Source organism: Schistocerca serialis, chromosome 4 (assembly GCF_023864345.2).
Source record: "Schistocerca serialis cubense isolate TAMUIC-IGC-003099 chromosome 4, iqSchSeri2.2, whole genome shotgun sequence".
Taxonomy (NCBI): domain Eukaryota; kingdom Metazoa; phylum Arthropoda; class Insecta; order Orthoptera; family Acrididae; genus Schistocerca; species Schistocerca serialis.
The window spans coordinates 226,093,004-226,106,832 of NC_064641.1; the positions used below are offsets into that span (position 1 = coordinate 226,093,004).

At 39.0% G+C, this 13,829-nt stretch overlaps 1 protein-coding gene across 1 annotated transcript in view; it reads right to left on the reverse strand.

The window, feature by feature from the left end:
• Window positions 1–857: 857 nt before the first annotated feature.
• LOC126473370 (syntaxin-7) overlaps window positions 858–13,829 on the reverse strand; it is an 88,541-nt gene continuing 75,569 nt past the window's right edge. Inside the window, exons 5-6 of the mRNA XM_050100378.1 lie at window positions 1,482–1,564; window positions 858–1,385 (exon numbers count right to left, since the gene is read on the reverse strand). Coding sequence (XP_049956335.1) covers window positions 1,287–1,385; window positions 1,482–1,564 — 182 coding nt within the window. The 3' untranslated portion in view covers window positions 858–1,286. The remainder of the gene's footprint in view (window positions 1,386–1,481; window positions 1,565–13,829) is intronic.

The following is a 13,829-nucleotide window of genomic DNA, read 5'->3' on the forward strand; positions in this document are numbered from 1 at the left end:
CTACATCTACATCTATGTGATTATGCTGTTATTCACAATTAAGTGCCTGGCAGAGGGTTCAATGAACCACCTTCAAGCTGTCTCTCTACCGTTCAACTCTCAAACGGCGCATGGGAAAAACAAGCACTTCTGGGTAACTTTTCTGAATTCAGCCCCTCTTCCTAAAACTCACCAATCCTTTTTCATCACCCCTCTTTCTTCCCCTTCAGCCCTTCTGCCAAAAGAAGAAGCCAATGGATTCGGAAGCTTGCAAACTTTAATACCTCTGTGTGTTCTCTTGCGGCTGCTTCATGAGTATATTTTTTATCTATCCAAGTATGTGGTTTTTTCTATGAATGGTAAAAGCTAGAGTTGAGGGCTTTTACCAAACATACGTGATGAGGATGCATTTGAAGACATAGGACAAATACATGTCACTGTTGAAGTACATAAGGCAACAAAGGACCATCAGGACGAAAGTGTAAAATCATGGAACAATAACAACGTAAATTCTGTTATGTTGGTAATAGAATAAAGGACTGGAACATGTTACCAGGATATATCCTCAGACAATTCCCAGGAAGTATCATTAAATTTAAATACCTTGCCCAACAGCAGCAAAACAGTAAAGATTATGGATGACAGGAAAATGATAAATGTAGTTTTATAGTAAGTTATTTTATACTAAGTGATATAATGGAATTATGTAATATGAAGGTGTTATGTTCACCACCTCGGCAACACCCATATTTGTGGGCAAATAAAACCACCTTATCCTATTATTTGTCTAAGTCCATTTGTCAGTCGAACAAGAGCCCATGCAGCACAATAGACAGTTATAGATTGAAAGTATTCAAATGAAATAAGATGGAATCATAAACAGTATACCAATACTTAATTTATTTTGATAATATTTTCAATATAAAATGTTTTTCATGGAATACATACTTTAATACACTATGCACACTCTCACAGTAAATGGCTTTAGACAAAAACGTACTTTTTCGCGTGTGTGTGTGTGTGTGTGTGTGTGTGTGTGTGTGTGTGTGTGTGTGTGTGTGTGTTTTCTCTATATACAGTCTTTTGGATGCTCAAGCTTGGCACAATCTTTAACAAAGCAGTATGATGCTATATAAACAAAGAACAATATTTAGAATAGAAGTAAAAAGTATTTAAAAACCTTATAATCACTATGTTACAAACTATTCTCATGTTATAAACATACAACTTTCAAAATGCATGCCACTCGCATAACATTATTGTTTCCTAGCAAATTCATTCATTAAAAATACAGTTATCTGAGAGCATTACTTTGACTTGACTTCTACAGCGATAACAACTGCCAATATGATGCTGATAACCAATGCTATAAAGACCAGCACACATATTTTTCTGCGGTATTTTGCCTAGGAAAAAGAAAATTGAATTCTATTAGAGAAATAATTGTAGACAATACAAATTTCAAGCAACAAATTTCTGTTATGACTATAATGATTATCTACCTGATATCCTTCAGCCTTCTGCAGTTCTGTTCGTCCACCCTCTACATTACCATGGACATTTTCTATATTGCCTTCAATTGTATCTGTAAAGAAATTTTAAGTATTGAGTTGACAATTCATAATTTAAAACATTACCCCAAAAAAAGTGTGCACGATAAACAAACAGTAAATCTTAAGATTCTTCTGCAATCTCTCCTGCATTATTTATCCAATTATAACTGCTTGCCATCCTCTTGTGATGGCATCAAAAGATCTTTCTCCTCATGTAAGCTTCAACATGCTTCTACTGGTTTCAATATAATTTCAGATGGTTGTCAAAGAAATGACAAAACTTTTTATGTGAACTGCCATTTTAGTTCCACATGAAAATAACTGCTTTCTATTGAACTGAAGGCAAGATAATTTTCATTACTAGACTGGCATACTGTTCACAGATAACAGAAAGTGGGGAAGTGTTCACATCATATTTGTGACTCCGGTGACTTTGTTAATAAAATGAAATTACTTTGACTCAATGAATCTAACTTATTCATAAGCTTTCATGTCGTCTAGCTTTTCATTAGGGCGTATCTCATCGATTCATTGTTGCTCATTGGCAGCAAGTTCAAAGTTGATGTAACAGCTCTATTTCAGCATGCCCTTTCCTCAACTTTCTTTTCATTCAACACTGAATATTTTGAGCAAATTGGCAGTGTTGCCATGGGTAGTCCTCTACCTACCTGGTATTTTTTTTTTTTTTATTTTACAGAAGACTTTGAGGAGAGGGCACTTGATTCAGCTGACTTAAACCAAATGTCTTCTGGCAATATGTGGATGATACTTTTGCAGTGTGGTCCCACAGTTAAGGAGAACTGTAACCTTTTAGCAACAACTGAATTTATCCATGAGGATATCAAATTTAAAATGAAAATGAAGAAGGATGGCTGCCTCCTGTTTTGGACAACTTGGTCAGTCAGGAAGTGGATGTATCATTGGGGCATTCCATTTACCATAAGCCCACAGATACAGACCTACATTTGCAGGTTTTTAGCTGCCACCACCCATCACACAAACTGTGGTCATCCTTCAAATGTTGGTGCACCAGGCACATGTGTCTGAAACAGGCAGCCTTGCAAAGGAGCTGGAGCACATACAATCAGTGTTCAAACATAATGGATATTCTCCACATCAGATCAGTACAGCTTTGAGGAGGAGGAACCCGACACCGCACAAAATCAAGAGGAGAAGGAGCAGTGCAAGTCCAGGGCATTCCTCTCGTATGTCAGCAATATTTCATTGAAATTAGGCAGAATCTCGAGGAAACTCATGTCAAAGTAATCTTCCACCCACCTACAAAGACCTGTGCTCTTCTCAGTTTGGTAAACTATGATCTGTGATTGTGGAAGACTGGAATCTACAGAATGCCTTGCCAGTGGAGCAAAGCTTACATTGGTCAAACAATGTGCACAGTTTGTGAAAGATGCATTGAATGTGATTGCCCCACTTTTCTTTTGCTGCACAGTAAGTCAACCATTGCTAAGAAGTGCATCTCCACAGGACATTCTATGAATTATTCTGCCATGGACACATTGGCCTTGATAAGAGCCTTCTAGGATTCAATCATTAGGAATTGGTGTAAGTATGTTTAGCCCAAGATATTATTAATCATGATGGTGGCTTTCAACTGGATAAGGTGTGGGACTCAATGGCGTTTTTAATTTCTTCAGAAAGAATACATTTTATGACCAGTGACTCATCTAGTAACAGTTAATTTTATTAATTCTGACATCTGAATTACAACTCAGCAAGTGTGCATTCCAAAAGAGTAAGCATGTAACATTACCCATACACATGCGTCTGCATGCCACAGATGGAGCAATATTTGAAAGAGGGTGCAAAACTCGACAAAGGTCAATCATGTAGTGGCTGACTTTGCGCATGTGTGTCTGCATCAGTTTTTGATATAAAGTAAATGATGTGCACTAGTAATCTCCAGTGCAAAACACTCACCTGAAGATGGCTGAGTGGTTGTGAGCCGAAATATTGTACAAGTTGTGCAAGCTTATGAACAAATCATTCTTACACACACACACACACACACACACACACACACACACACACACACACACACACACACACACCTGAGATTACTGTGCATTAACTAACTGTCACAGTACAAATAGAATACTGTAGCACCAAGGAATTTTGGGACACAGTGATCCATTCACCATGCCGAAGGCACATTTTTCATGAAACAGTTGAACTGACTGACATGTTACACCAACCTATGGCAAGACTCCAGCAACATCGTGCCGATGCAACATTACGTCAATTGATTGTGCACCGCCACCACTGATGAAACATCTGGTCATTTTTAACAGGGCAGTCTTGCACCAAGATGACATGCAGAGTGGTGCTGAGTCAGCATTGCATTTAATTCTCTATGTGACAATATGAGGTCCCTCCTCTCCTTCTGCAATAGACAAATGCTCTCTGGGAGTCATATACATCTGCCAAGCCAGTCATCAGGGATGTTTCAGACAGTGACTGTAACTAGGTGGCTGCCATGCTGCTAGACCCTCCAGAATCTGCCGAACAACCGACGTGATCATCAGCCCATCACTTGTATGCCGAAGTTGGGAGTTCAGGACATCGTGCCACACTGACTCCATGCTGCTGTGGATGACACCGGCCAGTAGCAGGCAAGCAGTGGGAGTCCGCTATCTTAGCCTATACATAGGCTGCACCCACCAGATGAGGGTGCATGTCTGCATTTGCCCTAATGTGATGAGTAACTGAGAAGTCACCTTTAACACTATCAATCTTATGCCAAGCATCTCTGAAACAATGGACAACTACAGGGTGTTTCAAAAATGACCGGTATATTTGAAATGGCAATAAAAACTAAACGAGCAGCGATAGAAATACACCGTTTGCTGCAATATGCTTGGGACAACAGTACATTTTCAGGCGGACAAACTTTCGAAATTGAAATTGACCGGTCATTTTTGAAACACCCTGTATAAACCCTACTGTTATATTTGGTGGCAGAAGTGGGATAAGTGGTGTTATTACCAACATCATCAATGCCATCATGAGCAAGTGGCAGCTTGTACAAACTTAAGATGCTCTTGAGTTTTCTGTTCTATGTTTCAGATTAAGTATCTCTCCACTTTTTCCTTTTCTGGCTAGAAATACACCATAATCCAAGATTAAAGGTATGTGAATATTGTGGAGGTATAAGCAAGTGTAAATAGCAGATAAGTGTCTGCACTGTCATGTAAGTTACATAGTTAACAGTCCTCCAAAGATCTATGCTAGTAGTTATGTAGGTTGAATATCATAGAGTGCCAGAGTGTGTGTGGACCTTTTATATACATTTCTAATTCTGTGCTCTACTCCTTGTGTTTCTCTGCACAGTTGCAAGTGTCTTATGATAAGAATTTTTGTCTTTTCATCATGCAATGTCTGACTCAAAACAGTACAGCTTGGAGCTGAGATACCGCATGCATAAGAGACGGGTCATTGATCACGACACTATTGCTATTGCTGTACCACTCCTCGTCCTTCTATGATAGCAAACAATCTGCACGAGATAATTGTCAGAACCAGTGTAGGGCATTATGGGCAAAAGATCAAGACTATCATTAAGGGAGAACTTAGCACGTTTCAAGGACAAAATGCAATAATGAGAAAGGGATAGGTGTGTAACAGTAGTTGAAATATGGTATCAAAGGTTGGATCTGAAAGAACACAATATGCTGAATGGTCCTCTCTGGAAAGATAGGTGAAGCTTTAACGTTCAGGAGGTAGTTCAAGTGTTATGATCACATTTACATAACCAGTTGTTCCCTTTCCTGTTCCACTCGTAAATCGAGCAAGAAGAAAACAGCTTTATTCAGCTTCATACAAGCTTTTAAGTTTTGTTAGCTTATCTTTGTGATCCTTACACAATACATACGTTTGTGCAAGTAGATTCATTCTGCAGCAGTGGGAGATTAAAGGGGGGGGGGGGGGGGGGGGGACCCCACCCCTGGCCTCTAATCTTGCGACCCAGCAACAGACCATTTTTCATTCAATACCCAAACAAAGCCAGTTTAGAGTTCAAGGCCCCACGCATATGCAAATTACAAACATAAATGACTACCTATTGTTAAGCCGTGGCCTTTGTCAATAAGTGTTCCCAGAATTTTAGAATTCTTGTGAAGCATTGCATGAAATTTAAAAACTGTACAATTATAACAAGTTATCTGCTAGATGCCATTATTCTACATGAAATGTTTTTGACACTTGTTGCACCTAAACAGGTGTACTGTACGTACAGTTTAAGAAGTAGACACACAAGTGCAGTATAGAACTTCATCATGATTTATTAATTTTTCAACTAAAGTATTATAGTTTCAAAATTATTTTTGAGATTAGCAATTGTTATATAATTTATTTTATGAATACGAGAATCGAACCAGAAGAACTAACATACTAGCAGACTCTTCTAGATTTGAGCAACAGTGTTTACCATTACAATCGTTTGGACTTTATAAGCCAGAACTAATTGTATAAAAATGTTTTGTAATTTTTTTCCCACTAAACACACCCTAAATCGCATAAACTTTTATCTAGTTATAGTCAGCCCCTTAAAGGGGTGCACCCCACTTTCTCTGTGGCAGCTTCGCCGCTAAACATAAATAACAGATCTGAACAACTGAGAAATTATGTGATGATTTCTTTAACAAAAGGAAAAACATATCTATTAAAGAATAGCAACAAGTGCAATCAATTTGAACCTTATTGCCATAAAATTATGTTATTTAAAAAATTATGTTGTGACTTGTAATGACACCAAATGAAGATAGTAGCCATTGCTGGATACAACAAAGGCTAAATATTACCAAATAATTTTCGACAGCATTCAATACCAAATAATTTTTGACAGCACTCGTGATGGAAGCAGTACTGACCAAATGAGCCATATAATCAGACAAGTCCATATAGGAGATAACATTGAGGAAATTCAAGAATTCTTCCTAGTTTTTTTCTATGTCAGGAAAGACTGCAGAGGATAAGTCAAAAGATATTCAACAGCAACTGGCAAAAGATGGGCTGGATATTATGTTTGCAAGCCTCAAGGTTAAGAAAATGACATTTCATTTCACTGTCAGCTATAAATGGAGGAATACAATGAAAAATTCAAGAAGTCAATCCAAAAACTCTGTTCAATCCCTGTGCTAATCATTCCCTAAATCTCTATGGAGTTCATGCATTCTCATATATTCCCTCCAGCATTACCTGTTTTAGATGTGTAGAGTAATTATAGTTACGTGGTTGTGGAAAAACCCTAGAGGGAGCTCGGCAGGGGAGCACATGGTCGTGTTTGTGCACTTGGAGGAATTTATATGCCAGAGAAAAATTAATAAAAACAGAACTAAGAGTGACACGGAGGTGTGTATTGGCACCCATGGACAGAAAAATATGTAAAGCTAAATTATATAGACATACCACAAAAATATATAACAGCTTAAAAGTTATTGTTGTCATAAAAATTGTAAATTTATGTAAGTTCAAAAGCTAATATCTCAGCAATGTTTCAGCCGATTAATATGAGCAAAGTGTTTACGGATGCGGCTAGTAGAGCTGACATCGAGCAATCATGGCCAATTTAGCACAATATGTATCATTTTTGAATGAGAGGTCAGAATATGGGACTCGACAGAGAGAAAGTGTGATTTAGTAATAAATAAATTTAAAGAAAACTGTGTTTTCAGTAATAAATAAATTTAAAGACATGAAACTAGCAGCAGCATTCTAAAGTTTAAAGAGGTAGGTGAATAATTATTTATGTATTTTTATTTGTTTATTTATGTTTAGTATAAAAAATCCGGGAAAAGCAAAATCACGGAAGAACATTATTTGTGAAAAAAAAAGTGGCAGATACAAAAGCTTGGACTTTAAATTGTTATTCCAGGAAATTTTCCATATTTTTCATTGTACCGTATTTGTTTTTGTGTTTAGTTTTAGAATATTCATAATTTTTTTTGTCAAACATTGTTTTCAGTTAGGCAATCGTTTGGAGGGTGTATAGGGTGACCATATTTGGGGCAGTAGGGTTCGAGCAACGCTAAGAGCCACATGTGCTGCCCATCTGGGGGTAGTGTTGGGTTGGTAGCCATGATCGGAGACAAGTGTGTAGTGACGTTCAAAAACGATCAAGTTGAGTGCAACACAGTGGTTTAGGACAGCAGACAACATTGTATTTTGTGAATTGTGAACAGACTGCTGACTGCTGTGATCAGACATATGAATTTTATAGTGAAGTTTTGTAGCATCTGTCATTAACGGTTGCTTACGTAAAAGCACCTCAGATTGCATTTTAAGTGTTTAGTCAATATATTGAAGACTATTCGTGGGAAAATAGAAATTAACTACGTGTTCAAAATATAAATGAACAATAGTAACATAATATTTTAAATTTCACTGCAATATGTGCCTGCATTTTTTATTATTTTTTATTCCAGCTAGAAAATCGAGTTTACGACACGTGGGAGCTGGCACACTATGACAAAAAACGTAGCCAAACACTGAGACCAGCCACATCTCTTGAGTCGCTCAATTACGCCGAGTGTTGAGTGTACCAATATATATTTTTTTTGTGCCATAGCATGTGACACTCGAGCTAAGTATTCAATCTAAACCAACTTTTTTTATCAAAAATCGAGGAACAGCACCAACACAAACCACATGAATATTTTCATCATTTTCAGCATATTTTTACAGTGCATAGTGCCCAGTACAGTCGTATTATGGGGGCTCATCCAGGATCTTCTTAACTGAACAGGCTCAGTAAGCAGATAAGGATTGTGTTTGAAAGTGAAGAAGATTGGGAGAAACACGCTGGAGATTGCCAAGCAGTACGCTGAGTCTGACATCGACCAGAAAAGTGGGAGTTGAAGGGCTGCTGGCTGTCAAACATCGATGTGCTGACTTCGCCACTGCACTCCACAGCTGGGACCGCTTCTGCTGCCAACCGCCCCACCCCACCTTGCCTCGCCTCGCGCCAGTCGACAGTGTCAGGCAACAGTCATCACGCACCAGCAGTCTCAACAAAGTTAAGTGTTGGCAGCAGGCGCACTAATTTATCAATCTTCTATCTCACAGGCAGTTTACCTATGGAATCTGAATTTAGTGAGATTGTGATACAGAAGTCAGCTAGTGATGTTGGTCTACAGGGAGTGGGAGTGAGCCTCAGAGCCCACATGGACAGGGAGAAGAAGCAGAAGCTAGTGCAGTGGCTACACTTAGATCATTAATGAGCCAAATGAGGGAATTCAGAACTGAATTAAAAACTTATATAGGGGATATGGAAAGTTCTTTGGGGACAAAAATCATGAAATTAAATGATCAATTCAAGGATATATCAGAAAAAATTTAGGAGGGATAATGATTCAAATAGTATTGACTTGGCAATTATGTTAAGTGATGAGCATCTATCAGCTGTGCAACCTCCGGGAAAACGTGTGCTGTGATGTTGAGAGTGTGTATGTGAATGACAGCAGAAATAGCAATGTGTTAAATGCAATGGAACTTTCACCAGTGGTAAGAGGTATAAATTAAGTGGAGGCCACAGTGCTTGATTCAAATGTTGTTGTAGATGGAGATATACAACTAGGTACATGCTCCAGCAATGTGAATGTATTAAATAGTGAGCAGGCAGTAGACCCTGTATCAGATGACGTCATGGTTCATGTAATGGAACTGAAAAATAGACCTCATTTTGTTATATTAATGCACTAAAGTTCTGTTGAAAAGCATTTGCTTACTATGATATTAGGATAGGTGTTACAATCAATAATTGATACTGAAATTCTATGTTCTTTGTAGCTATGATGGTGATCTTTGCTCATCAACGGGCTTTCGGCCACTTGAGTTTTGGCCGTGGTGGAGTGTATCCGTTTTCAAGCTCTGGCAACAAATATGTGTTTTTGTTTTAAACAAACTGTGGAATACTGTGTCGTGATTTCATTAGTCCACTGATAATTAAAAACCCACACCTTTTCTTGGACCCAGAGCAGCAAAGGAATCATTGCCTAGACAACGAGAAGCCACATGGACAATGAAGACTCAGCAGCATAAACAAAGGAGACATCATGGCCAGCTCTACAAAGTACTACTCAGTCATTGGCCAGACTGTAATGGTGTCCTTATGGAGATAACTTTTCCAGCATAGTAGAGAGGGTTCATTATAGTCATGATGTTGATATGTGGCACAGGGCTGCAGAAAGAATGTGTTGCTAATGTATGATAGGGAAGGTACCAGTGAGCAGGCTATAGTTCCTGTAACTGATGAACAAGCAGTACTTATGGGTGAAGTTTTTAATGTGCAGAATCTCGCTGCAGGTGCTGATACTGTGGTTGAAACTGTGAGGGATTCTCTTGATTCGAGTAAGTTTATGTATGTTGCTAATGGTATGAGTGAAGAAGCTAGGCAGGCACATTTTTTCGAGGAAGCATGGGAGAATAAGGCAGAGTGATTTTGATTCTGAAGGTTGGGTAGCCAGGGCAAAATGGTTTCAGAAGTGGGCAGCTGAGGATTGGGAGATAAGCAAGCACGACTGTGCCAGGCAAATCAGGGATTTATGTAGCGAAAGTGCAGTGTTCAAACACGCTTACAAGGAAATAGTTAATGGGGATAAAGATGTTAAATCACTCTATGAACAATTTATATATGTTGATGGGAAAAGATGGTATAGGTGACAATAATACTGTGAATAATGATAAAATTAGTGAGTAAGGTGAGGATGTTGATGAAATCCAAAATTTCATAGTGTGTAATGATGAACAACAAATAACCATGCATGAAGAGCTAAATACTGAATGGATGGGGAAAGATGAGTGTGATTATGATGCTGATGATGGTTAATTTTGCAAATTTGTACCAGCAGTTGATACCAGAGACCTGGGAGGAATAAAAATATACGGTTGCTAGAAAGCTAGGGTGATTGAGTGTAGGAAACTGTGGAATTAAAGAGGCCTTTGATTTAATATTTTCAGGGGATAAGGATATTGAATCTTTTAGTGAAGAGCAGGTGTGCACAATGACTAAAGATTGTATACATGAGATAGAGGAGGATTTGTTGTCCAAAACAGAATTGAAGCATGGTTTTATTGAAAAGGTGCAGCCAGTAATAACTGTTGGTGTGGCAGGGGTCTGTGAAACTGGTGTGCTGGATACTGGGGTGGCAGAGGGCTTTTATGATCATATTAAGAACAGGGAAGCTGTGGAATTTCCATTCACAGTGGTGAGAATTAAAAATGCTACAGGAACTTTCAGTAAACCAGTGAGAAAGGAGGAAGTTCTAGATGCACACATTAGAGCTGAAGTATTTAGTCACTCATTTTTGGTGATCCCAAATTTAAGTATGAATCTGGTGTTGGAGATTGATTTCCTGAGTAAATATGAGGCATATGTGGATTGTAAGGACCAGATGGTGGAACTAAACACTGTTGAGGGGAGAAAAAGGGTTAAATTCAAAAATGCACTCAATGATGAAGAATTGGTGGTTAGTTTGCATGTAGCACAGTGCTTAATGGATAAGATGGAGGTTGAGAAAAAGAGGAGTAAAGTAAATGGTACGAAGGGGATTTCTGAGGTTGAGAAGGCAGAATTATATCAATTATTGAGTAAAAACAGGGAAGGTGACTGATTTTGAGTATTCACTCAGGGTGAATCCATGTGAACCCATTAAAGTCAGGCCATACCCTAGAGCACTGGCAGAAAGGGGGGCAGAAAGAGGGGCAGAGAGAGAGGAGAGAACTACAATGTAGGTTGGAATGGGGAATCATGGAACAGTGCAAAAGTGAATACTGTAACCAAATAATAGTTATCAAGAAGAAGGACAAATTGGTGCGTTTCATTCTAGATGCTAAGAGGTTGATCAAAATAATTGTAAGGGAAACTGAACACCCTGAGAACATGGATGAATTGATTTTAGGGTTCAAAAATGTAAAACTATTAACAACAATAGATTTGACACATGGGTTTTGGCAGGTGCCCCTTTTGGACTATGCATATGTGTATCTGTATTCATGAGAGCTCTCAGTTATGTGCTGGGAAGTGAGCTCATGAGAAGACTGACAATTTACGTAGACGATATCCTGATTGCTACATCAACTTGGAGAGTGCACTATGGTTTGTTGGCAAGACGTGTTTACAGCTTTGAGAAATTGGGGGGGGGGGGATGACTCTGAAATTGAAAAAGTGTGAGTTTGTGAAGGCAGAAATAAAATATTTAGGACATGTATTGTCATCAGAGGGTCCTGTACCCAATGAAGAAAAGATAAAGGCAATAGCAAAGTGTGCCAAACGAAGAAATCGCAAGCAACTGAAATCATACCTCGGAATGGTAGGGTTCTGCTGAAAGTTTGTAGATGATTTAAGCCTTAATTCACCAAACCTATCATGATTGTTAAAGAAAAATGCACCATGGACGTGGACTGCTGACTGTGATAGGGACTTTAATAAAATCAAGAATAGTTTTAAGTAATGGTAGAGTACTATGTTACTCAGATATGTCACTCCCATTTTACCTTGCCACTGACAGCGCAGATTATGGGATAGGTGCTGCTCTATTTCAAAAGAAGTTGGTTGATGGAAAGATGGAACACCATAATATATCATTTGCACGTAGGATGCTGATTAAGCATGAGTGAGCCTATGGTATATCTGAAAAGGATTGTTGGCTGCAGTGTGGGGGTTCATGAAGTTCCGGGTATACTTGGAAGGGCATGAGACCACTGACCATAAGGTCCTCAGTTATTTGCAGGATTGTAGCATGTTGAATAAGAGGCTCACTAGGTGGGCAATGTTCTTACAAAGGTTCCAGTACCAAATAGAGTATGTTAGGGGCACTGAAAATGTGGTTGTGGATGCTCTCTCACACTTGCCAAGAGGAAGTGAGGGGAACAGTGAAGAGGAGGAAGAGAGTACAGAATTTAAGATGATATATATGCGGCATGTGGAAGGAAAAAAATGGATTAGGAGCACATGCAAGGACATGAGGTGAATACAGAATGCAGAACCAATTTTGAAGCTAGTTAAGACCAGACTGGGTACAAAGGGCCAAGAGGAGTTGGAGAGATTTTACACTATTTAGAGGGGTGTTGTTCCGCACAAAGAACGAAAGCAAAGAGGAGTGGCAACTGTGCTGGCGTGAGGAACATGTCCAGTCACTAATTAATTATGTGCATCTGAGCCATGGACAGTGTGGGGCACAAACATGTATAGGGGTACTACAAGACTATGTGGTGTTCAATAACATGGGCCATAGGGTGAGAAAGCAACTAGGTCCTTGTGACAGGTGCCAGCAAGTAAAACACAGCACAGTTGCCAGTCAAGAGGAAATTCAAAACATCTTGCCCAAAAACTCTAAAGAGCTCCTATAAATTGATGTGTTCAGCCCTTTACCAACTAGTAGGGGTGGGCAAAAGTACATTCTGCTGACAGTTGTATTCTCCAAACATGTGAAGATGTATGGGATGAAAAAGGCCACTAGTGGGACTATGATTACAAAACTAGAGTCCTACTACAATGAAATTGGTAAGCCGAAAGCATTGCTCTCTAACAATGGGTCCCAATTCACCTCCAAGGTATGGGAGAACTTCATGGAGCAGAGAGGTGGGAAACATATAAGGATCTCAGTTTATTACCTGGCAGAAAATACAGCCGAGAGGCACATGGAAGAGGCAGGCATACTGCAGCCACAGACATACCATCTGGGCAGAATATGTGGCCAAGTTTGAGGACATCATGAACAGTGTCAAAAGCAGCGTCACTGGGTTCACGCCTCATGAAGTAATGTGGAATAAAAAGGCAGCCAGCCTGATGGCTGAGGCAGTGAACTTTCCACCAGGCACATCTATTTCTGAACAAGAGAGACAGAAGCTAACTACTGGATAACTGGCAAAAGGGGCCTTACAGGGAAAACATAGGCATGATTTAAGATACAAGCCTACAAAGTACAAGGTGGGTGACCTAGTATTAGTAAACACAAAGGAACGGTCAAAGGATTTAGATGGTGAGATCAAAAAGCTTTTTGAATTGTACCATGGCCCATTTGTTGTGGTAAGCTGCCCTCCCAAATGCTTACAGGTTGGAGTATCCTAAGTCACGTAAACCATTGGGACTCAGGAATGTAGCTGAGATGCGACTGTACAAACAGCCACTATAATGTGGTTGAAACCATTTTTTTTAAATAATAATAATAAGAATAGGTGTTTATTTAATGGTGCTTCTATATTGATATTATCACGTGTATGTTAGCTAAGTTTTTTTCTTCTTCCAAGGGTCTCCTTGCTGCATACTATTTACATATGTGT